The 23,377-nt window shown below is 53.5% G+C and overlaps 1 protein-coding gene across 2 annotated transcripts; it reads right to left on the reverse strand.

Annotated features, from left to right (window-relative positions):
• Positions 1 to 4,142: 4,142 nt before the first annotated feature.
• Positions 4,143 to 22,274, reverse strand: NCF4 (neutrophil cytosolic factor 4). Of its 2 annotated transcripts, XM_007165668.3 has the most exons (10): positions 22,098 to 22,274; positions 16,575 to 16,659; positions 15,908 to 16,061; positions 13,590 to 13,660; positions 10,474 to 10,601; positions 9,315 to 9,372; positions 8,544 to 8,642; positions 6,069 to 6,199; positions 5,726 to 5,791; positions 4,144 to 4,551 (listed from the first exon to the last, which is right to left on the reverse strand). In XM_007165668.3, exons 1-10 carry the CDS (start codon positions 22,127 to 22,129, stop codon positions 4,356 to 4,358), a joined length of 1,020 nt encoding a protein of 339 aa, XP_007165730.2. In that variant the 5' UTR covers positions 22,130 to 22,274; the 3' UTR covers positions 4,144 to 4,355. The 2 variants fall into 2 exon arrangements, with proteins under 2 accessions (XP_057412885.1, XP_007165730.2); XM_057556902.1 differs by lacking the exon at positions 5,726 to 5,791 and having other exon boundaries at positions 4,143 to 4,551.
• Positions 22,275 to 23,377: the final 1,103 nt, after the last annotated feature.

Raw genomic sequence — 23,377 nt, forward strand, 5'->3', positions numbered from 1 at the left:
AAAAACTGAAACACTGCTTTTCATTAGAAGTTCAGGAAGGGGGTGTGCATAGCAGTTTTCCAGGAAGAATGATAACATCTCACCAGTGGTTTTTTTTGTTTGTTTGTTTTCTCCCATCCCTGCACTGAATATGTACCACTGGCACAAAGCAGTTGCTCATCAGTCAGAAGGTATTTCTCTGGTCACCCATGCTGTCTGGTTTGTCTGGGCAGCACTTCTTATTTGAACTAAAAAGACGTTGGCTGCTGCTTCACATTTGCTTTCTAAAAGTCTCTTGCAAAATGTCTCTTCTGGCCCATGCTAACCTGGATCCACGCAGGGAAGGAAATTCTTGGAAATACAGCTCCAGCTTAGCTAAGTCAACACAAGTCCAAAAATTATGTTCACCTTTTTGTTTATCATTTGTCCTTGCATCTCAGACTATCCCTCTAGGGCCATTTTCCTTCTTCTCGAAACATGTACTTTAAAGATACGTTTAGTTCAGGTATCTTTTTTTTTATTTTTATTGAAGTATAGTTGATTTACAATGTTGTGTTAACTTCTCATGTACAACATAGTTCAGGTATCTCAATGGCAGATTCTCAGTTTGTATCCATACTTGACTTCATTTCACCTTCATTACTGAAAGAGAGTTTTACTGAGCATAGAATTCTAGATTGAAAGTTATTTTGTCTCCGAAATATGAAGGTACAATTATATTGGCTTTGGCTTCCATTGATGTTGTTGAAAAGTCCGCTTCTCATTCTAATTGTTGTTATTTTGTAGTGATCGCCACTTTCTCTGACTGCTTTTAAGATCTTCCCTTGCACTTCCATGTTCTGTAGTTTTGAAATATTGTAGCCAGATGTGACCACTTTTAATTTATCCTGCTTATCCAGACATGCTTCTTGTATCCATAGGTTTAAGTTTTTCATCAGTTTTGAAATACTGCATCTGCCATCTATTTAAATGTTGCCTCTTTGCCATTCTCTGTATTTTCTCTTTCTGAGATGCTGATTTTTAAAAAAATCTCATTCTATTGTACCTATCGCTTAACTCCATTTTCATACTCTCCAACTACTTGCCTCTCTGTGTTATATTCTGGGTAATTTCTGATTTTACCTTTCAATTCACTAATTTTCTCATCACCTGTGTGTAATATATAATACTATCCAACTCATCCACTGGGTTTTCTGTTTCAACAGATGTACACACACACATACTCCTATACATAGGTATATGTACAAGTACAATATATATGCCATCTTTCTTTTGCAAATCTGCCTGGTCATTCACTTTAGCTCATTCATTTTTATGATTTAAGCCTTCATTTCTTTAAACATTTTAGTCACACAGTTCAATAATCTGTAGACCCTGGGGGTCTAAAGCTATTATTTATTGTCACTGCCTATTGTCACTCACAGAGATTCAGTGATCTTTGACTAGGAGCTTTTTGCTTCATCTTTTTTTTTTTTAAATAAATTTTTTTTTTTTTTTTGGCTGCGTTGGGTCTTTGTTGCTGCGCGCGGGCTTTCTCTAGTTGCGCTGAACGGGGGCTACCCTTCATTGTGGTGAGCGGGCTTCTCATTGCGGTGGCTTCTCTTGTTGCGGAGCACGGGCTCTAGGTGCGCGGGCTTCAGTAGTTGTGATGCATGGGCTCAGTAGTTGTGGCTCGGCACTAGAACACAGGCTCAGTAGTTGTGGCGCACGGGCTTAGTTGTTCTGCAGCATGTGGGATCTTCCCCGACCAGAGCTTGAACCCGTGTCCCCTGCATTGGCAGGAGGATTCTTAACCACTGCGCCACCAGGGAAGTCCCCATCTTTTTTAAAAAATTATTATTTACTTACATATTTATTTATTTTGGCTGTGCCAGGTCTTAATTGCAGCACGCAGGATCTTTAGTCGTGGTGTGCAGGATCCTCTGTAGCTGTGGTGCGGGGAATTCTTAGTTGCGGTATGCAGACTCTTAGGTGTGGTATGCATGCAGGATCTAGTTCCCTGACCAGGGATCGAACCCGGGCCCCCTGCATTGGGAGCGCAGAATCTTATCCACTGGACCACCAGGGAAGTCCCCTTTTCGCTTCATGTTAATCTGAGTGACTCCTGTTAGCCTCAACTGGGGACACTTTACTCCAGAGGGGACTTTCTTCTGCTTCTGCTTGGAGGCGGGGACACCACTCTCTCAGGGTCACTTCAACCCTTATCCCCAGGCCTTGACCTAGCACAAGAGCTCCTGGTCCAGGTTCCCCATGTCACGGCTTCCCCTGGGGCTCAGCATTCTAACAGCAGCACTGCCTTTGCATTCCACAACAACCTCCCAGATGCTGTGGGTTCTGGCCCCAGCTCTCATCATGGGATTTTTTTTCAGTGGGGGTGGGTGGTGGGGTGGGAGGGTCATTGGAGAACCCTGCTACTTCTTATCGGGCTCATGATTCTTTGAAGAGTGTGTGCTATCTAGGGTCTTGATGCTTTGCAGCAGCAGGGTCCCTCAGCGAGTCTGGTCAGGCAACATGTTAGAAGTCAAACAACTGAATTTTCCAGTACATACTTTGCATGGTCTGTTTAATGATTCTTTTTTTTTTTTTTAACATCTTTATTGGCATATAATTGCTTTACAATGGTGTTTAATGATTCTTAAACAGATGTTTTCTAGTGCATTCTTACAGTTGAATTGTACTCCCGCAAAAGATATGAACCCCCAGTGACTCAGAATGTGACCTTACATGGAGATAGGGTCTGGACAGAGGTTATTAAGTCAAAATAAAATGATCAGGGTAGGCTGTAATCCAATATGACTGTTGTCCTTATAAAAAGGGGAAATTTGGACACAGAGACAGTCACTCACAGAGGGAAGAAAAATGCGAAGACACACATGAAGATGGAGGATTAGAGTGAGGTGTCTACACGCTAAGGGATGGCAAAGAACGCCAGAAAACTACCAGCAGCTAAGAAGAGGCAAAGAAGGATTTCCCAACAGCCTTCATTGGAAGCATGGCCCTGCAGACACCTTGATTTCAGTCTTCTACCCTCTAGAACTGTGAGACAATAAATTTCTGTTGTGAAAGCCATCCGTGTGTTGTTATTTATGTATTTACTTATTTTATTTTTGGCCTCGCTGGGCGGCATGTGGGATCTTAGTTCCCCGACCAGGGATCGAACCTGTGCCCCCTGCAGTGGAAGCGTGGAGTCTTAACCACTGGACCACCAGGGAAGTCCCTGTGGTACTTTGTTATGGCGGCCCCAGCACACAGATGTAGGGGGCCGTGATGGCCTGGAATAGCACTTCCACAACACAGGGCTGTGGGGATGAGAGGCGCTGGCAGCCTGCCCTTTCTGGGGCTGAAATGGCAAAAGACGGGGAGCTGAGGGGAGAGGGGTCCCCCATCTTCTTGGCTGCATCCACTCAGAATCGTGCATCTGGAGCAGAGTTTCCATCACATGAAGCAGGGGATGGGGAAGGGAGGGGATCACATTGAGACTCATATGCCACAGACTCATTGTTCTTACTGAGATTTAGCAGGCTTTTCTAGAATAAATGCTTCTCCACTTGCTGTATGCCCTCAGAACAATTTCTAGAAACTTTCAATGGTTGGTTTTTAGTATTTTTAATCAGTTCAGTGTTTGTTTCACTGGGGAGGGGCGTCCACCAAGCTCCTCCTGCAGCCATTCTGGAGGTGATAGCTATTGCCATTTTAGCTGCTTAGGAGAGAAAAAGCTTATCCAGCTCACAGAGGAAGAGCCCGTCATTCTGCTTCCTCTTCCTCCCTAGTGGGGCCAGGGTCTTCTCTCCGCTCACCACCTACTTACAATGGAGACCACCAACACCACGACCCAGGTCTCTGCCCCCTCTGCAGAGCAGCAGGAATAAGAGGGCAGAGGAAACCCTCGACCCTGGTCATGCAGAGCGCTTGGTGTTGGCCTGACCCAGAGGGCTCCCGGGGGAGTATGACTTCCATGAGGCAGGCGGCCACTCCTGGGAAAGGGCGTAAAAGGGAGTGACCAGAAGGGACGCGAGTGTTGCTGGGTTTCTCCACACCTGGGCACAGGGCGAGGGAACGGGGCAGCTGGATCAGTGGCCCAAAGCCAGGGCCCCCTCCCGTATATAAATGACCCCTCAGTGATGCTCATGAATGAGTATTTTCCTCCCTCTCCTCTCTTTCCTCAAAAGACACTATCTTCCTCAGTCCAGCACTTTGAGATGAAATGGTTTATTTAATTCAGAGACCAAATGTAGAGATGGTACAAGCCAAGACCAGTGGGTCCATCTGATTCAGAACCAGGAAGTCTGTCCCGTGCTCCCAGCCTTTCTTGGTCCTAATCCTCTCCGAGGGCTCTTTGCTAGGTGTCCCCTCACTGCCCCAGGGATGCCACTGGCTCAGGGGACCGTGTTGTAGACCTTGTAGTTGTCCTGCTGGGTGATATGCAGCTTCCAGGGGAAGAGGTGCTTCTGGGAGGGGAGACCTTGGGCCCACTTCACCATGAGCCTCACATCCTCGTCTGATAGCAGCCGAACCAGATCACCCTCGGCATCCTGATAATTGAGGGCGATGTCCTCCCTCCGGAACTCCCTCCTGGGTGGGAGAGATCAGGGTTCAGGAAAGGTCCAGTGGCCTTAGGCCTAAGCGTGGGGGCAGGGAGAGGGGACGGAGGGAGTTTTAGGGCCGGGACCTAAAAAATCAAAAGAGGTCAGAGCTGGACACCAGCCCTATCATCCGAGTGGTCCAACCTCCTACTATACAGATGGGGAAACTGAGATCTCGAGGGGAGAATGGGACTTTCACAACAAATTAGTGGCGCAGCTTGAAATGTCTTGTGCATAAATGTGCTGAAGACTTAAGAACTGTCATAGGGAAGAGGAGTGGGTTTTGCCGGGTGCAGAGTAGAGCAGAAAAAAGCCCCTGTGACAGCCCCTGTGTGTGGCTATGAACCTTTTAAGGATTGGAACCGTCTGACCTGGGGTGCAGGTAGATGGGCGAAAAGCCATCCAGTTTTCCATAGGTAATCTGATAAAATGGGTCAGAAGCCCTATCAGACTTGCAAACACCTTGAACTCCAAATCTCACTTCTAGAAAATCATCCTAAGGAAATAATCAGGCAAGTCACCAAATATGTGAATCCCAGCACTATTCACGGTAGTAAAAAAGTGGAAGATAACTTAAATGGCCAACAGAAGGGGATGGCTACGTTAGTTATGGTGCATCCACAGAATGATGCTGTGTAGCCAATTAAATAATATTTAAGGGGGAGTGGGGTGCAGGTGGGGTGTGCGCTGAAGACATCTGAATGCATATCAGATAATGAGAGGAGGAAAATATGAGGGGATTTCACCTCTTTATATTTTCTGGGATTTCTGACATTCTTTTTAAAAAAATAATGAATTGATATTGCTTTTACAGTCAGGAATATAACAATGTTATTTCCATTCTGTAAAATGACTGTTCATAACTCAACTGGATCTTGGGAGGTGGTGGTTCCCTGAGGGTGGAGGGTCCAAGTCCAAGGTTTTGAACCTAGAGAGACTTTAGCAAATCCAGGCCCACAAACTGTAAGCCCCTTTACCTCTCTGCAGCCCCCCACTCATCTCTAATGTGGACAGGCGATACCCACCCTTCAGGGCTGGGCTATGGATAAAACAAGAAGGCGAAATAGATGCAAAACGCCCAGCCCCTGAATGCACTGTTTCCCCTTCTGTTCTCTCCTCCAGAGTGTCTGACGCCCCCAGCGCCTCCCACCCCAGCCCCTCACCTCATGAGCTCCAGCAAGTCCTTGAAGAGTGGGGTGCTCTTGAGGTCTTCCTCCACTGCAATGTCCCTAAAGGGACAAGGGGCAGGGGTGGGGAGGCAGCAGGCTGGAAGGGGGACAGGGGGATGAGGCTGGCCAGGTCACGCTGGACCTTGACATCCTGTGACAGACTTTTGGCTTATCTGGAGGGCGCTGGGAGCCCCTGAGGGCTTTTAAGTGTGTGTGTTTGGTGGGGGGACATGCGATCTGGTTTGGGTCTTAGAGCCCAGAGTGTGATATGGAGGTGGGGGAGGGGGGAGGGGCAGGGAGGCTGGACAGGCCCCTCCCTCCCAGCAGGGCCACTAACTTGATGGTGCTGATGGTGTCCTCATAGTAGTAGCAGCGTAGCCAGTTGGTGGGGTCATCCTCCTCCGGGAAGTCCTTGAGGATCTTCACAAAGGATACCGGGAAGATGCCTGTGGTTCCCCGGACAGTGCCCTGCGAGGGGGGAGGGGGAGAAGGCACTGCCCTGTCCGGTACCAGCAGAGGCAGCGGGGCCATGCCCCGGGGACCCGCCCCTTTATAATGACAGGACAGGCGGACGAGCTCTGGGTCCCCTTAGGCAGAGGGAGGAGAAAAAGTGGGTAAGGTCACCAAGCTGTTCACCCCAAGGCATCCATTTTAGAACAAGTTAAGACCTGAATTTATCTGGAAAGCTGCTTTCACCTCATTCATTTATTCACTCAGTCATTCATTCAAAGGCTTCTTGAGTGCCAGCTAAGGAACAGGCTCTGGGCACTCAGAAGAGATGAAAATCCCTGCCCTCCCTCCTGGAGCTTCCACTGTGATGGAGGGCGACAGACAATGCACAGGTAAACAGGTGAACCTCACGGGGACTCAGGTGGTGGTAGGCGTTCAGGAAGAAAATTGGGGGGGGGAGGGAGGAGGGGGGGGCCCATTCACTCATTTGTCCACGGATTCCACCTGCTCTAGACCAGACAGCCAGAAATCTCCCTCCAGCCAGGCCTCTCTCCTAAACTCCATCCAAGACCCAGCCACTGCCTGTGCTTTGTCACCTGTTCTCTTAATCTTCGCAACACTATGGAAGACATATTGTTTCCGTCCCCTTTTACAGACATATAAACTGAGGCTGAAGTACTACCCTCGCTCTTCCCCTAGCCCTCCCTTCCATCTGAGGCCAGAAGTCGGCCAGCATACTGACTCATAGAACTTTCTAGAAAACAAGAAGTCAACAAACATTTCCTGTTTCTGGAGAATGACCCAGCAATACCCTTCAGCTGTAACAGCTTGTAGACTGCCTGAGACAGAGCTCCGGGACTGGCGTAAAATCAAAACCGCCAAGTTGCGAGACCAACGGTTGGTCTACACTCCTCTCCAGCCCCTGGATGCCAGGGACCCTCCCCTTTCCTCAATGGTTCCAGGACCCCCGGGGGCTGGCCCTGCCTCCTGTGCCATGACCTCCTTCACACCCCACCCCCCAGGAGCCCCGAGAAAAGAGAGTCTTTCATAACTATAGGACTTAATCCAAAAGGCTGGCACCAGGCCAGGGCCTCCCACCCGGTGACCCCCACCCCCCATCTCCCATCGTGCTATGAACCCTTGTGTGGATCACGCTTGCCGCGTGCAGGGACAAAGCATGGCCAAGATGCCACACACCCAGGCTCCCTATGGGCCGAGCCCTGAACAACTGCGCCTCCGGGGCTTCCCTGGTGGCGCAGTGGTTGAGAGTCTGCCTGCTAATGCGGGGGACACGGGTTCGAGCCCTGGTCTGGGAGGGTCCCACATGCCGCGGAGCGGCTGGGCCCGTGGGCCACAATTGCTGAGCCTGCGCGTCTGGAGCCTGTGCTCCGCAACGTGAGAGGCCGCGATGGTGAGAGGCCCGCGCAACGCGATGAAGAGTGGCCCCCACTTGCCGCAGTTAGAGAAAGCCCTCGCACAGAAACGAAGACCCAACACAGCCATAAATAAATAAATAAAATAAAAAAAACAACTGCGCCTCCTTCAACCCTTCCCGGAAACCTGTGAAGAAACGGCCACTGTTAGTTATCTCCATTTATGGGAAAGGAAACCACGGGGTTGAGTAAGTTTCCCAAAGTTGCAAAGCTAGTTAAAAACAGAGCTAGGATGTCACGCCAGACTCTGGAGCTCAAGTCTCCCTCATCACCTTCACTCGCTCCCTGCGTGGTGAGTAACGTTACCCCAGATTACAGACAGTGCGTCTCAACTGGGCGTGATTCTGCCCCCCAGGGCCAGAGGTCTGGGGACACATTTGATTGTTGCAGCTGGAGGGGTGCGACTGGCATCTAGTGGATGGAGGCCAAGGACGCCGCTAAACACCCTGCAGTGCACAGGTCAGCCCCCCAACAGAGAACTGCCTGGCCCCAAATGCCAATAGTGAACAGGCTGAGATACCCTGTTATAGACCAAGAAATTCAACTCAGAAGGTTAACTGACTTGCTTAAAGAGACCGTTGGTGGGGGTCAGTACCAAAGGCAAGTGTAGGCTCAGAATCTGCTTCTGCAGCCACACACAACTGTATTTCCTCAGGCTTCCCCGATCCACCTGCCCAGATCTCCAGGACTATCTTTGGACAGCATCTCTTCCTTAGGGCCTTCGCAGATCCCTCCGTGTTCTCTGATCCCCTCACAGACTTGAAGTGACCTCACCTCCAACTTAACTTCCACCTCACCTCCAGCCTCACCTCCATCCTCACCTCCAGCCTCACCTCCATCCTCACCTCCAACCTCACCTCCATCCTCACCTCCAACCTCACCTCCATCCTCACCTCCATCCTCACCTCCATCCTCACTTCCAATCTTACCTCCAGCCAGTCTTTATTGATCCGACTGAGAAGGAAGATCACATCTCCAACTTTGAAATTCAGCTCCAGTTTGCTGTTCCCAGTGAAGTCAAACAGGGCCTGGGGAGAAGGTGGAGTAAGGAGGGAGGGAGGAAACATTCACTGAGTTCCTACTAAAGTGCTTTACATACTTCAGTGTCCCATTTAACAGATGAGGAAACTGAGGCTCAGGGAGGATAAGTGACTTGTCTGAGGCCACTCTATCTGTTAGCGGAGGAGCCGGGTTTAGAACCCATGTCTCCCTGACTCCAGAATGGTGCTTCTTCCAGGTCTGCCAGGGTAAGCATGAGAGGGAAGGGGCCAAACTCCGTGGACTGGGCAACTCCCCATCCCCCAGGCCTCACTGGGGACTTCAGTGCCCCCGTAACCCCCAGGGCATTGACCACACTGGTTTTGAAATGCCCATTTCTAAGGGTGCATCCCTGGGGAGCTGTGAGCCCCTTGAGGACAGGGCCTGGTCTGAGTCACCTCTGAAGCTTCAGTCCCCAAGGCAGGGCTGACCCAGAAGAGCTTGCTGAATGAATGATGGATGGATGGATTCCCCTTTGCCTCTGTGTGCTCCTCACATGCCCTCCCCTCAGCTGGCTGGGAGTCCTCAGGTGTCCAAGGCCGCGGCTGTGGGTCCTTCCACCCCCCCAGTACCCAGCCCCATCCTGGGCACACAGCGGGCGCCAGCAGGACGGGCTCAGTGGCTGAAGGGTGGAGCGAGCCTGCTGCCCAGTGGTGAGGTACCTCTGCTCGTGGAGCTGCCATACGGTCAAAGCCGGCGCCTTGAGGGGAGGCGCTCTTTCTGTGGAGAGAGAAGAGCGGCTTGTCACCTTTCCTGCTTCTGTGCCCGGAGGAGACCCTCAGCAGAGGCAGGAAAGGTAGGGGAGGGAGAGGGTGTTAAAGATGCAGCTACAATTGCTCCTCTGGACCAGCACATTCCCCACAGCTTTCACCACCCTGGAGGAGGGATTGCATTCCCCTCTGTGGACCAGGAGGCATAGGCTCAGATATACATTTGCTTAGTGCCATAGCTTGCCAACCCTTTCACATTACTCCCACACTCAACCCCTAATTTTTCAGCTGAGGAAATGGGCTTCAAGAAGTGCTGAGCTCCACTCCAGGACACAGGGCTGCTGTGGGGCACAGCAGGAATTCAGAGCTCACCTGCCTGGGTGCACAGGGGAGATGGCCAGGCACCACACGGAGAGGACACTCAGAGATACTGGCCAGAGGGAGGAGGGAGGAGTTGGGTGGGAGGGCGGGGCTCAGGAGCCCTGTCCTGGAATTCTTAGCAGCAGCAGCCAAAGCAGCAACAGCAGCCTCTTGTTTGGAAGTCCAGCCCTATTTCGGTGGCTTGGATTTTTGAAGACTTTTTCCAGCTTAGGAGGGGCTGGAGGGAGCTGTGGGCCCTTTGGAATAAGGGAGTGAGCAGCAGCGCCCCCTGGGGCCAGTGTGATACACCAGGAGCCACAGCCGGCCCCATGGAACTAAAACTAACCAGGGACAAGGCATCCCAGGAGATCCTGGGAGGAGTGTTTGCAGACAGAACGATTCCTCCTCCCTTCCCCACTCCCTACTCTCCCCAGGCACCCAAAGCCCTCGGACCATCCCCAGTGGTTGCTGAGGCGCCAAGCTCTCCCCCATCAATGGCCCACCAGCCCCTGCCCTCCAGCCCTTACTGTCAAACACACTTTCTGTCCTCTAGGCACTACGCTTGATTTTCCAAGCTCACCTAACAAGCCAAACCACCCTGGAGTGCTTAGGTGTAGACCTGGTCTCTACTCCTTGCTTCTTTCAGGGAAAATAAGGGCCTTTGCAGCAGAGGCCTCTGGGACAGAGTGCCTGATTAGGAGCAAGTGGCCCAGGGCTCTAGCTGATGGGGGCGCAGGGACCGGTCACTTACACTTTCCGGGTGCGCGGGCGGAGCCGGCGGAGCGCCTGGGGCACCTGCTCCGCGTCATAGGACGACTGGTAGAAGAAGATCCGGACGTCCTCATCCATCAGCACCCAGATGGGCAGGCTGAGGAGGTGCTGCGTTTGGGGAGGGTGCAGGACAGATGGGGTGGTCAGCAGAAAGCTCTTGACATCCCAGCCCAGCTGCCCCATCCCCGCCCCCCATGCTGCGCCCGCCTCTCTCCACTAATGTGTTCTCTGCCTGATAACAAGTAAGACATATTTTAAAATCTCAGTAGGCTGAGGGTAACACGTCACAAGATTTGCCCCTGGGTTCAAGGTCAGGAGGGGGCCAACTTGCTCGAGAACAGTTCATTTGGAAAAGACCCAAAGGCCTTCAGACACGATGGTAATGGTGACGACAGGTCACGTGATGTGGTGGTGACTGTCCTGGCATTGCACTGATGGCCCCACGGCGTGACCTCGCTCCACCTAACAGTAACCTGGGAGCGAGGGTCAGAAAGGTGAAGGGACCTGCCCAGGGCCACGCAGCCTAGCGAGTGACACCCAGAGCCATCTGCCACCAAGTCTCATCCCTTAGATAAAAACGAGACAACGGTGGGGGAAGTATTCCCCAGATAACCCAAATTAACAACAGTTAGTGGAATTACAGCCTAAAAAGATGCTTCCTGATACTTCATCTCATATCACAGTTGGGGAAACTGAGGCTCAGAGTGAGAAAGTGCCCGGGCCGGTGGGCAGAGCTAGGAAGTGGTGGGGTCGGGACTCTCAATCAGATGCTGGTTACACCCACCACAGTGCAACAACCCTCAGGCTGTGAGGATGCAGAGCGCCCAGGACCTGCCAGGGTCATCCCCCCAAGCTGCCCACTGCACGGGTCCCCAGGAGCACTGTGATTGGCTTTGAGTGCTACAGCTCCAGAGGCACCCAGACCCCCTCAGAGAATTCCGTGGGGACAGCGGGTTGGGGAGGGGCCGGGAACTCCACTCCAGAGGAACTGGGAACGCAGAGCCTGGAAAAGACACAGTTGTCCTACAGGGAGGGCAGCGGGCCAGCCCAGAGATGGGTTCAAGGGCACAGAGAGAGAGAGCCAGGCGATGCCCGGGATAGAATCCCGCTCATCTGGGTGACCTGGAGCAAGGGTGCCTCTGTATGTTCATTAATACAATGGAGGTGATATTATTTCCCCCATGGAATTGTGTAAAGATTCAATAAGTGAACACGTGCAGAACACTTAGAACAGCATCGGGCATCTAGCAAGGGCCCTACCCAAGTCGGATATTATTATTGTTGCTGTTACTTTTATTACAATACAGCACAGTGGGTAAGAGCTCAACCCTGGAGTCACAGAGATGTGGGTTCAAATCCCATCCTACCTACCTAACTGCTCTGTGACACTGAGTGAGTGACTCTACCTCTCTGTGCCTCTACTTCCTCACTTTAAAATAGGGATAAGAGTATTGAACTCACAGGTTATTGAGGGAATTAAATAAGCCTATTTATTTATCCAATAAATGTATATCAAGAGCCTCCTTGTTGCCAGTCAGAGCACTCCACATAGTTCTAGGCAATTGTCATTACCACGTGAGCCCTATTCTTCATGAGGACAGAGGTGAGACCGGTGGGTAGAAGTCACAGGGAGTCGGGCTTTTCTAACAGCTGTCCAACAATGGAAGAGCAGCCTGGGTCAGGGGAGAGTGGTAGTGAGCTCCCCGTCTCTGAATGTTTCAAGCCCAGGGTGAGGTTACCATAGCACTGACTGACCTCTGAGCTTCGAGGAACCCACTCAGACACAGACAGGCAGAGATGAGATCCTTCAGGCTGCTGGTTGCCAAGACCAGGTGTGGATGGAAGAGCTCCAGCTCCACAGCCCCTCCTCCCTCCTTCCAGCCCCGCTGGAGTAGAGTGGAGCCGCCAGCTGCCCAGAGGGAGCAGCTGTCACAGCGCCCCCTGGAGGGGAGATGCCTCCAGTACTGGAGCCCATGGGCTTTCCCACCCTACCCCTCCTCTGCCCAGAGCCCAGGATTCCTGCAGCCACTGGGGAGGGCAGGCCGGCCACCTCCTCCCTCCCCCACCCCCTTTATACTCCTCCTGCCCCCTCATTCCACTAGGAGTCATGCTCTCTCACATTCTGGAAGCAGGTTCACAGTTTACAAAGCACCTTCCTGTCCTTTTCTCAATAGATCCCAACATCACTCCCCTCCTGTGAGACTGGAGAGCTGGGGGCACGGCTCCATTTCATAGGTGAGAAAACCAAGTCCTAGACAGAATGAGCAAATAGCCCTAAATCACCCGCTCAGTGTCAGAGCAAAGACCAGAGCACTTAGCTCGGTGCTCTTTTCCCATAAGAGTAGAACAGGGAGGCCTCACTGTCTGTGAGGATGCCTCTGGGCTATGAAGAGGGCTTCTCTCCCCAGTTTCCTAAGGTTGCCATCAAGCCAAGGTTTGCATGCCTCTAGTGACAGGGTGCTCACTACCTCATGAGGAAAACTATCCCTCTCTTGCCCAGCTCTAATTGGTGGAAGGCCTTTCCTGACCAGCCTGGCTCTCTGCCTTTAAGATGTTCCTTCCTCTGTGCTCCCATCTTCTAAGGAGGTAGACAATTCACGGGTTGGGGAATACACAAGGGCATCCATCCAAGGCCCCTGGATGCAACTAAAATCCAGCCTGTGGCCTGTTCATACAAAGGTGCTACGTGAGAAAGCCGGGGCCTTGGTCCGCCGTGCCCTTGTTATACAGACCGTATCCCTTTATGGTTTCATGACCCACCTGTCTGTATTCCCCCTGGACAGCGGGGACCCTGGGGCAGGCACTGGATCCTATTCTCCTCTGTACCAGGACACCCGGCACAGCCATTAGATTTGTCAGTTCAAAGTGTGGCTCTCTGAACTTTCTCCATTGCTCCTGTCCCATCCCCCGGAACCCTGAGAACACATCCTGTTTCTCTCCCTAGGCTTGGTCTTTAAGGATTGAAGATGGGGACCATCGGAGCAGGAGAGCCAGCCCTAGTTCCCAAAGCCATGCCCAGGGATGGTACCTGGGCCCCGCCCAGTCCTCAGCATCCTGGGGCCTCCCAGGGGCCACCTGGCCTGGCCCCTCTGTTACCTTCATATAGGCGTTGAGGGCAGGTATCCGCATCTCGGCGATCTCCTGTTTCACACCCATGTAGACTTTGGCTGGGGAAACACAAAGAGCTGTCCTGGGAATCTGACCCAAGAGTGTGGTCTCTGGGCCCAGAGCTGCCCACCCGGGCCAGGAACCCTCCACACTGGCTCAGCGCTTTTCCGCCTCCTCTTCCCATGGCGCTGCGGTGGCCACCATCCAACGTGCGTTCTCTGAGTTGTACTATCACCAGCTGATATTTTTCTTGTTTTAATTGTTTATGTATTGGCTGTTCCTACACACACACACACACACACACACACACACACACACACAGTTCTTCGCTCTGAGAGAACAGCATCTTTGCAATGCTCACAGCTGTATTCTCATCACCCTGGCTGCACATTCGTGTCACCTGAGAAGCATTTAAAATCTCCTTGCATAGGACTCACTTCAGAACAATTAAATCAGAATCTCTGGGAGTGGGACTCGGGCATCAGGATTCTTTAAATCTCAAGGTACTTCCAATATGCCACCAAGGTTAAGAACCATGGTGTAGAATCATGCCCAAATCAATAAATATTTGTGCAGTGGATGGGGGAATCATGCCTCACAAGCAAGGCAGAGTGTTTGTGGGAAAAGGGAAAGCGATGACGGCTGATCAAAGACAAATGTCCTCTCCAGGAGCCTCAGGTGGGGGTCCTGGGAGAACTGCCCACCCAGAGAGCCCCCCAGAAAGCGAATGTGAGATGGGTCTGCTTCCTGCTGCCCACTGCCTGTGAGACACACTGGCTGGTGTCTGGCGGTGTAAGGAGGGTAGCGTCTGAGGTCTGGGGTAGAGAGAGACATTGGGGAATTAGTAGCAAGAAAAGGGCAGTTAAAATCACAGGCACGGGTCAGATTGCCTAGGGGGGAGTGAGAAGACAAAACTGAGGATGACGGTACAGAGGATGCCCGCCTTCCAAGGAGCACCAGAGGAGGCAGATTCTCTACGGAGATGGAGGAGCAGCAGTGAGGTAGGAAGGGAGGTGGGAGATGCTGGCAGCACAGGAGTGTGGAAAGAGCTTCCTGGAGAAAAAGAGGGACAGGGAAGATGAGGCCTGAGCTGTACCCACAGATCAGAGTTAATGGGTCACGGGCCACTGTCCCGAGGGGAATTCAGTGCAGCAGAAAGAGCTGAAACCAGGCTGCTGGGTTGAGCGGAGGATGGAAGATGAGAAGGTGAGACAGCAAGTGAAGATTTATCACCGAAGGAAGGAGAGATCTTTGAGGGTCCTCGGGGCTCAAGGAGGCTTGTGGCCAGAATGCCCAATTAGGGCACGTGTTTGTTTAAAGATGGAAGAGAACCGAACCCTCCCGTGGTGAAGCTTGGCAGAGAATCAGAAGATAAAGGAGAAGGTGAGTCTACAGGGAACGCACGGGACAAGGTGTCAGGGAGGAGAGGTCAGCTGAGAGCAAGAGGGACCCCTCCTCCCTGCTGCTCAGAGATGGGGAGGGGGCGGGGCGGGGCCAGGGAGTGGGCGAACCCCTGGGAGACAGTTTCCTCCCTGGGGCTGGATGCTGGACACTGGATGCAGGGAACCTCAGGCCCTGGCTGAGGCAGAGAGGAAAGCAAGCTGGAGGCAGGGTTTGGAGCTTGAGGAAGGGAAGGTCAGGAAGTAGCATCTTTGCTGTTTAGGGGAACGGTGCTTGGATGCAGCCTGCAGCGTGTGCAGGGCACAGCCAAGACCACGCCGTGTACCCGAAACCCCACTCTGATGGGGTTTTCTCCTGCTGGGCTCACGCAGGCTGGCCTTGAGAAGCCAGAGGTTTGGGCGTGTCCAAGGTGAGGACCGAGCAGGGGAGGAAGGTTAGGAGACAAGGGGTGAGGGGACTGTCCGAAAGCGGAGGTGCACACCCACAGCGTCCCAGCAGAGCAGGGAAGGAGGGGGAGCCACGGGGAACTGGGGAGTTAGAGGGCAGTTCCCCCGCAGGGGACAGAGGGAGGGCTGGAAGATGAGCCTCTGTTTCACGTGGGAGACACGGGGATTCCTCTCTCGCAGAGGAGAGGCCCGGGCTGATGCGCTCCGAAGCTGGTGGTGGATAGCTGAAGCAGGGCGGCCGTAAGGGTCATCAGAGAGCAGGAGGTCAAGGGCTATGAGCCCGGAGAGTTACAGGTGGCAGCCCGTGGCTGGCAGGAGGGGGGCCGTGGACTAAGTGAACGGTTTTCACTAAAATAGAACGGTTTGTGCTAAAATAGAAGCACCGAACAGCGCCCACAGAGCTGGGAGGAGAGGCTGGCGGGCGCCGCTCCATCCTGGGGCAGCCCGTTGGTGGCCTACCTGGGAGCGTGGGGAGGACGCAGGTGTAGGGGCTGGCCTTGCTCTCCGGCCCGAAGCGCTCCTCCAGCTTGCTCTGCAAGGCGTAGAACTGGCGGTAGCGGCGGTAGATGAGGTACTTAGACCCCCCTTTCGTCTTCACCTCGATGACAAAAACCTAAGGAGGAAAGAGGCCAGGCAGTGGGGCCTCGCATGCCAGGGGGTGGGGCCTCGTAGGCCAGGGGGTGGGCCTTTGCAGCCCAGGGGGTGGGGCTTCGAAGACCAGGGGGTGGGGCATCGCAGGCCAGGGGGTGGGCCTTTGTAGACCAGGGGGTGGGGCTTCGAAGACCAGGGGGTGGGGCATCGCAGGCGAGGGCCAGAGCCGGGGAGAGGTCCACAGGTCCTAGGGTTAGAGCAGAATTTCTCGACTTGGTATCACATGCGAGGCCAGGTAATTCTCTGTCGTGGGGACTGGCCGGTGCACCGCACTGCGTGAAGCAGCATTCCCGGACTCCAGGCAGTAGACGCTCTGCCCCAGGCTGTGATAATCAAACCTGTCTCAAGATATTTACTGCCAAGCGTCCCTTGGAGGGCAGAATCGCCCTGTTGAGAAGCCCTGGGATAGAGGTGAAGAGAGGAGAGCGCTGGAGGCTCAGAGGTCAGGGGGTGAAGGTCCAGGGGTCTCTCTTACAAAGTGGCTGGTGAAGCCTTTCTTCTCCTCGATGTCGGCGATGTTGGCTGAGGTGGCAATGTCGTCAGGAAGCTGGTCGAAGTCGCTGAGGGAGGCGGGAGGAGGAGAAATCCTGGTTATCACCCTGCTGTGTTGGGTGGCCCCTGGGGGTGAGGCCCTGTGCAAAGTGAACCCATGTACCCGCATTCCCCCGTTCAACACCCCTCCTGTGCCAGGCAGCGACACAGACCAGACCTTGACAGTGAAGGCATTTGGAATCGGAGCCATATATCAGCAGCCATAGTAGAGTCTAGCAAACCGCTTTGGGGCTGCGTTATTCATCCGGAAACAGGGAATCAAGTACCCCTGCCTATCAGACCCTGTTCTAGGCCCTGGATCACAGGGGTAAACAAAGTCAACACACACCGCCCAGAGAGAATGGCTCATTATACCCAGGTTGGGAAAATCCTCACAGAGGAGGTGACATTGGAGCCAGGTCTAGAAGGCTGAATAAGAGTCCACCAGGTAGGACCGGGGAGGGGGAAGGGCCTTCCAGGCAGAAGGAACAGCACATGCTAAGGGTCTGAGGCCCGAGGAGTGGTTCCAGGTCTAGTGTGGCTGGACTCTGGTGTGATCAGAGACTGAATAGGCGGATGAGGCCAGGTTGAGGAGGGTCTCCAGTGCTGAGCTAAGGAGTTTTATAGGCAACAGGGAGCCATGTAAAGCTTCAGAAGAGAGTGAAAACACAATAGGACCCTGGCTTTAGGAGGCCAACTGGGGTAGCTGCATGGAGAGGAAAAGGAGGGCCGAGACTGAAGGGACAGAGCACCACTGGGACGCCCTGAAGTGGTCTAGCTGAGAGATGATGTGGCCCTGAGCCAGACAGTGGGGACAGGCGGAGAGGACAGACACAAGGGACACCACCCTTGGCAGACACTGTTCCCTTTTTGTGTCCCCTGCTTCTTCCTGCTAATCAAGCTCCAATTTTTTTCAGGGTGGCAATGCCTAGCCCCAAGGTGATAGATCACTACTGGTCTGAGCCAAACATGCTAATCCCGTTGCTGTTTCCCAGACCCCCTTGCAGCTAGGAGCAGCCATATGAGCAGTTCTGGCCAATGAAACCTAAGAGGAAACCTAGAGCCTGTAGGAGCCTCTGGGAGAGTGTTTGCTTCAAGATCCAGAGGATTGGACAAGGCTAGCTTGGTCTCCTCCCCTTTCCCCCTCTGCCTGCCTGGAAAGCAGGTGAGACATCTGGACCTGCAGCAGCTGCATTGCATCCCTGAGGCAAAAACATGAGACTGATCACAGGAATCTCTGGAACGCTGGTACTGAAGTCACTGAGCTGCAGAACCAGCTGTGGCCCTCGTCTGGACTTCTCATTATGTGAAAACATAAACCCCTGTTTGTTTCAGCCACTATCAGTTCCTCTGTTCTCTGCAGCCTTTTGCATATCTGACAGACACACTACTACTTTGTGAGTCATTCCAGAGTTACGACCAGCAGGGTTTGGAGACCGTTTGGATGCGGAGGTGAAAGAAAGGGCAGTGTCAGGAGTGACACCCACATGTCACCCATATTCTGACCAGGATGGGTGGGACAGGGGGAGCCTGGTTGATGGGCTCAGTTTGGGGCATGCTAATCTGAGAGGTCCCTTGGGCACACAGGTCGAGGTCTGGCAAAAGGTGGTGTGTGGCTCTGGAGTTCAGCGGGGGTGGGGCTGGGGGCTTCTCCACTGGAGCGGGAGTGGTAAAAACCATCTGCCCTGTGACTGGTGGTTAAGACCCCCAGGGAAGAGCAATCACTGAGCAGAGGAGGGGGCTGAGAGGGACAGATGGAGGAAGAGAAAAGGGACCGCCAAGGAGATGGAGAAGGAACAGCTAGGTGTCGCTGAGTCCAGCCGCTTGTGGACAGATGAGGAAATAAGAAGCAATCAGCAATCCTGTTCCTGTTGCGGCGATTGGGAAACAGAGTGGGAGTTGGGGGCAGGGCTGCCCTGTCCGAGCCTCAGAGCTGGCTGGGACCTCAGTCGATATTGGTTTCAAAGTCTACACACCCAGTCCCGGCCCTTGCTGGTCCCCACGTGACCTGGGCTGCTTGGGATCTCAGGCTACCTCAGGACTCTGGAGGCTGGCGGGGAGGTGACTCAGGGTGGCAGAGGGCGGGAATAGGAAATCCCCAGCACTCCCAGAGCAATTTGGTGGCGGCTGGCAACCTCCCCACTCACTTTCCACACACGGTCCTGTGGTAACACCCATGGGAGAAGCTTCCTCCTCCACTTTCTCCCCTGAGACTGCATTTCCTGGGTATATCACCTGCAATAGGATGGGAGTGGGGCAGGAAAAAACCCCGAGAGGTAGAAATGGCCCTTTGCGGGGAATCAGGAGGGTTGGGTAACAGTAACTACAGCTAACGATTTCCTGAGCACACTGACCACCAGGTACCCTTCTAAGACAGCGTCACCTTTTTCCAGACAAGGAAACCGGGGCACAGAGAGGTTAACGAACTTGCCCAAGTAAGTAAAGAAGCTGGGATTTGGCTCCAGAATTTTGGTCCCAAACACTGCTGCACTGGCCCTGGTCTGAAAGCTCCTAGCAGCTTGTTGTGTGAACTCAGATAAACCCCAGCCCCTCCCCGCCTCAGTCACCCCATCCAAAATAATAATAATAACACTGTTAGAACCTACTGTAGCTCAGACCCTGTTCTAAGAACATTAGGACATGGCCTCTGCCTTCCTGGGTCTCATAGTTGAGTGGAGGAGCTGGACAAATAATTACATAATTTCAGTGGTCCTAGAAGCTGTGAAGGAAAAGCCCATGATGTTTCGAGCTGCAGCAGGGGCCTGGCCATTATTATATTCCCTCAACGAATTGGTAGTAGTGGGCAAAAAAGCTTGGCAAGCAGACAATTCTAAGATGAGGGTGACGTTTATCAGAGAGAGAGAAGCAGGGGTCCTGTGTATGTAGGAGGGCAAGGTGCGCTCAGATCGAGGATGGTCAGGGAGGGCTTCCCAGAAGAAGTGGCACCAGGTCAGGGGGAGAAGTAAAGAGGACCTGGCCCCAGGATGACAGGCAAGGGAAAGAGCGAGTGCAAAGACCCCAGCCATGCAAGAGGAGGCAAGTTATGAGGGACGAAGCCAGCGAGACAGGCAGGGCCTGCTCACGAAGGGCCCTTGAGCCTCACCCTTTGGTGGTGGGGCGAGGAAGGGGTTGTTACATCGGGAGACCTGTGTGTCATGGAGTGAGAGAGCACAGGTGAAAGATGAAGACCCGAATTCCCGCTCTGCCGTCACCAAGGTCAGCAGGCTTGGGGAGACTCCTCTCTGCACTCTGGCCTCTCCCCGACTCCAAAATGGGGACCATGGAAGTATTTACATCCCTGGAGGGTCCAGAGGTCACATCTGTAACAAGCACAGCTGGAGAATCCCCATGACAGCAGGGACCCTGCTCACTGCTGCATCCCCTGGGACCAGAACAGCCCCGGCACATAGTAGGTGCTCAGGGAGACGCAAGGCCACTCCCTGTGTCTGTCTTTCAGCAAGTCTGCTTTGGGCCACATGGAAATAGCCTGGCTGCCAGGGGGTTCGGTGCGGGGAGCTGAGCCTGGAAGTTGCTGCATCAGGGCGACACCAGGGGTGCAACAAACCCAGCTGCAAGTCCCACTAGAATAGCGGCCCCCTAGACACCTCAGCCGGGACCCCTCTGAGCTGAAGTCAACTCAGGGCCCCTAGATTCATATCGTTCATGAGAAGTCCAGTTTGGGGGCCTGCACGGGAAGGGCTGAGTAAGGGGTGGAAAGACCCTGAGGCGGCAACTAGTTCAGGTTTTGTGCTGCCTGCACACAGCAGGTGCTCAAAACATGTCTGTGGGAAGCAAACTCCTTCCCCCCATGGCAGTCCTTTCCATCTTTAGATGTCTTGGGTCTTAGAAAGTCCTGCTGCCAGAAATCTACTGCCCTCCCATCACATCCTCCGCTTCGGCCTCAAGCATCAGGGACTCACTTTCAAACAGGCATCCAGGCGCAGGGAGGCTGAGAGACCCCGGGGCCTGGCTCTACAGCCCCATGAAGGAAGGGAGCAGGGAGCCTTTCCTCCATGGAGGGCCAAGGACATCTGCAAAGGGACGGGGAGTGGGAGGGAGGGGACACACTGTCCGGCTGGCCAGCTCTGGGCATCCTCTCTCTGACCCACATGCTCTGAGAAATAGGAAGTGCCACCAGCCTCAAACAGCAGCTGTTTTCCGAAGGTTTGGGTTTGCGTGCCAGGCCCAGTCTCCAGTGAGGACTCGTGGGCTGGAGGGGCTGGGATCTGGCGGGAGAACCTCACCCCAGCCCCGAGCACCAACCTCTGTGGCTCTCAAAGGCCATTCTTGAACCACCCTCCAAGCATTTGCTTCTGCTGCCCCTCCCGCCATACACACAAGCCTTCCTTCTGACATTCTCGACCTTCGGGAATTCCATCCTGGGTTCCACTTCTAGCCACAGACACCACCACACACCCTCTGCTGCCCACTTCTGCTGCCCAGACCAGCCTGACCCATCTCCAGTGACCCTCGGAGCCACCTCTACACTGTTCCCACACTCTTTTTCTGATGTCACCTGCTGTTCCAATCCAGGAGGGCAGGAGCCAAGCCCTGTGTCCTGAGGTCCCCCAAGAGCTCGGAGCACAGGCCTGGCTACTGAGGAAACATTCAGAAAGTGCCTCCTGAGAAACGAGGCGAGGCCCTGACAAGGCTGTGCTCTGAGCCCCAGCCTTGCCATTCATTCCATGTGACCCCGAGTAAGTACTTTATTCTCCTTGGGGCTCAGTTTTCTCACCCATACAGTGACAGGATTGGACCAGAAGGATCTAAGAACATTTTCCAGCTCAGTGGTCCATTCATTCCTTTATTCCTTCATTCAGTCACTCACCAGCATTTACTGAGCACTTAGTCTGTACTGGCATTGTTCAAATCCTGGGGATATAGCAGTGATCAAAAGAGATAAATACCCTATGGAACTTGCTTCTAATTGGGGAGCCAGTGATAAAGAAAACCAACGAGTGAGTATAGACTATTATGCCTGTAATGTAAGGACTACACAGGAAAAGGAAACAGGGCAAGTGTTCAGAGGGGGCTATCAAGGAAAGCTTCTCGGAGGAGGTGATATTTGAGACAAGCCCTGGAAAAGAGCCAGATTCTATGCCTCTGTCTGAACAGAAAATGAAAAGCCATTACTGAACAGTGTGGAGCAGCAAGGCCCAGCCTGGGCCCCAGGACACCTGAGTTCCCGTCCAGACTCTACCACCCACTCCTGCGTGACCCTGGGAAAGCCACTCCCCCTCTCTGAGCCTCAGTGTCTTCATCCGTGCCTGAGGGAGGTGAGCCATGACTTGGAGTTTCCTTAAAACAGTTCTCAGAGTCTGCATTTCTGAGTATTTGGGTTCTGACTCAACTCCAGCCTCTCAACTTTCGACGTTGATAAGGGGCTGCAGGAGGGCAGGCCTCCATTCCCCCAAGGCCTGCCAGGAAGAGTGAGGAGCCCCCTGGAGGGCAGCGCCCCTGCACTCACCTCTCAGCCCGCAGCTGCTGGGCCACGGCCATGGCTGTCAATGGTCCAGGGGCGGGGGTGGCGGAGGTTCTCTCCCAGCCAGGCCCAGGCTGAGTTTGCCCCTCACTTCCCTCCAGCCACCTTGCGTCTCGGCTGTGGTCCCAGGAGTCCTCAGGAGCCGCCTTTAGGGAGGCCCCAGCCTGGCTTCTCTCAACTCTAGAAGAGGCTCCTCCCCCAGGCCCTCTGGGGCTGGCCCGTGGCCCACACTTCCTCTTCCCCACCTCCCAGCTGTACCACAAGTGGGGAAGTGCGCACTCGCTGATGCTGGGTATGCAGGAGTGCACTGATATGGAGGGTGTCGGGGACTTCCTCGATGTCAGTTCTTGGGGCCAGGCCTCAGTTGGGCATCAGAGACCCCCTCTCCATCAGAGATCGGGTCCCAGTGCTGGCTCAGCCACCATGGGGACTTATAACCTTGGGGAGTCACTTCACATCCACTGACTCATCAAATCCAACCTGCACCCCTTCACTGTTGAGACTTTACCCAACCTATTCCCTAGGCCTGGAGTGCTGGCCTCCACCTTGCCTGCCTTCCCAAAGGCCCAGCTCAGAAGCCATCTCCTCCAGGAAGCCTCCCTGGTTCCCCCAACGAAGTTAGTGCTCACAGGTGCTTGTGTCATATTAGAGTGTGAAGGTTGGTTTATGCTTCCGTCTTCCCCTTTTCCTGGAGCTCTGGGCTGTACTTTCCTCATCCCTAGCTCCCCGGGCCTACATGGGCCTGCCATAGCCAATCCTCCCTACAGGGCTGCCAACCAGAGTGAGCTTCACAGTACAAACCTGATCACACCATTCCCTGCTTAAACTTTAACTGCTTCACCCTGCACTTAGGAGAAAGTCCAAACTTCTAGTCCTGTCTGCCTCCAAAGTTCTGAACACCCTACTGGCTTCACCAGCCCCCTCTCCCGGGCTGTTTCCCTCCCACACTGGCCTCTAGTCCATTTCTAGAATGTTCCAAGGTGTCTTCTCCTCTGGGCCTTTGTGCATGCTGTTCCCCTGCTGGAATGCTCTTCCCTGTCTCATTTAGGGCTCGACTTGGAAGTCACCTCTTTAGGGAGACCTTCCCTGAACCCTCACCCTAAATATGCAACACTCTCTGATATATTCTCTCCCAGATCCCTGTACTTTTGCTTTAGAGCATTTGGAACTATTGTAACTTCATATTTGTTTGTGTATTTATATGTTTGACCACTGTCTTCCCAGCTAGCGCAGTGCCTAGCACATTGCAAGTGCTTACCCAATAT

Source organism: Balaenoptera acutorostrata, chromosome 11, assembly GCF_949987535.1.
Source record: "Balaenoptera acutorostrata chromosome 11, mBalAcu1.1, whole genome shotgun sequence".
In the NCBI taxonomy this organism is placed as follows: domain Eukaryota; kingdom Metazoa; phylum Chordata; class Mammalia; order Artiodactyla; family Balaenopteridae; genus Balaenoptera; species Balaenoptera acutorostrata.

Bases quoted from the DNA above. Each gene is read 5' to 3' on its own strand.
- NCF4 (XM_007165668.3), bottom strand. From the start codon at position 22,129: ATGGCCGTGGCCCAGCAGCTGCGGGCTGAGAG. The intron at 8,643-9,314 runs GTACCTCACCAC...CCTTCTCCCCAG, and splicing joins TGGCAGCTCCACGAGCAGAG to GCCCTGTTTGACTTCACTGG. The intron at 4,552-5,725 runs GTGAGGGGCTGG...TCTCCCACCCAG, and splicing joins GACTTGCTGGAGCTCATGAG to GAGGGAGTTCCGGAGGGAGG.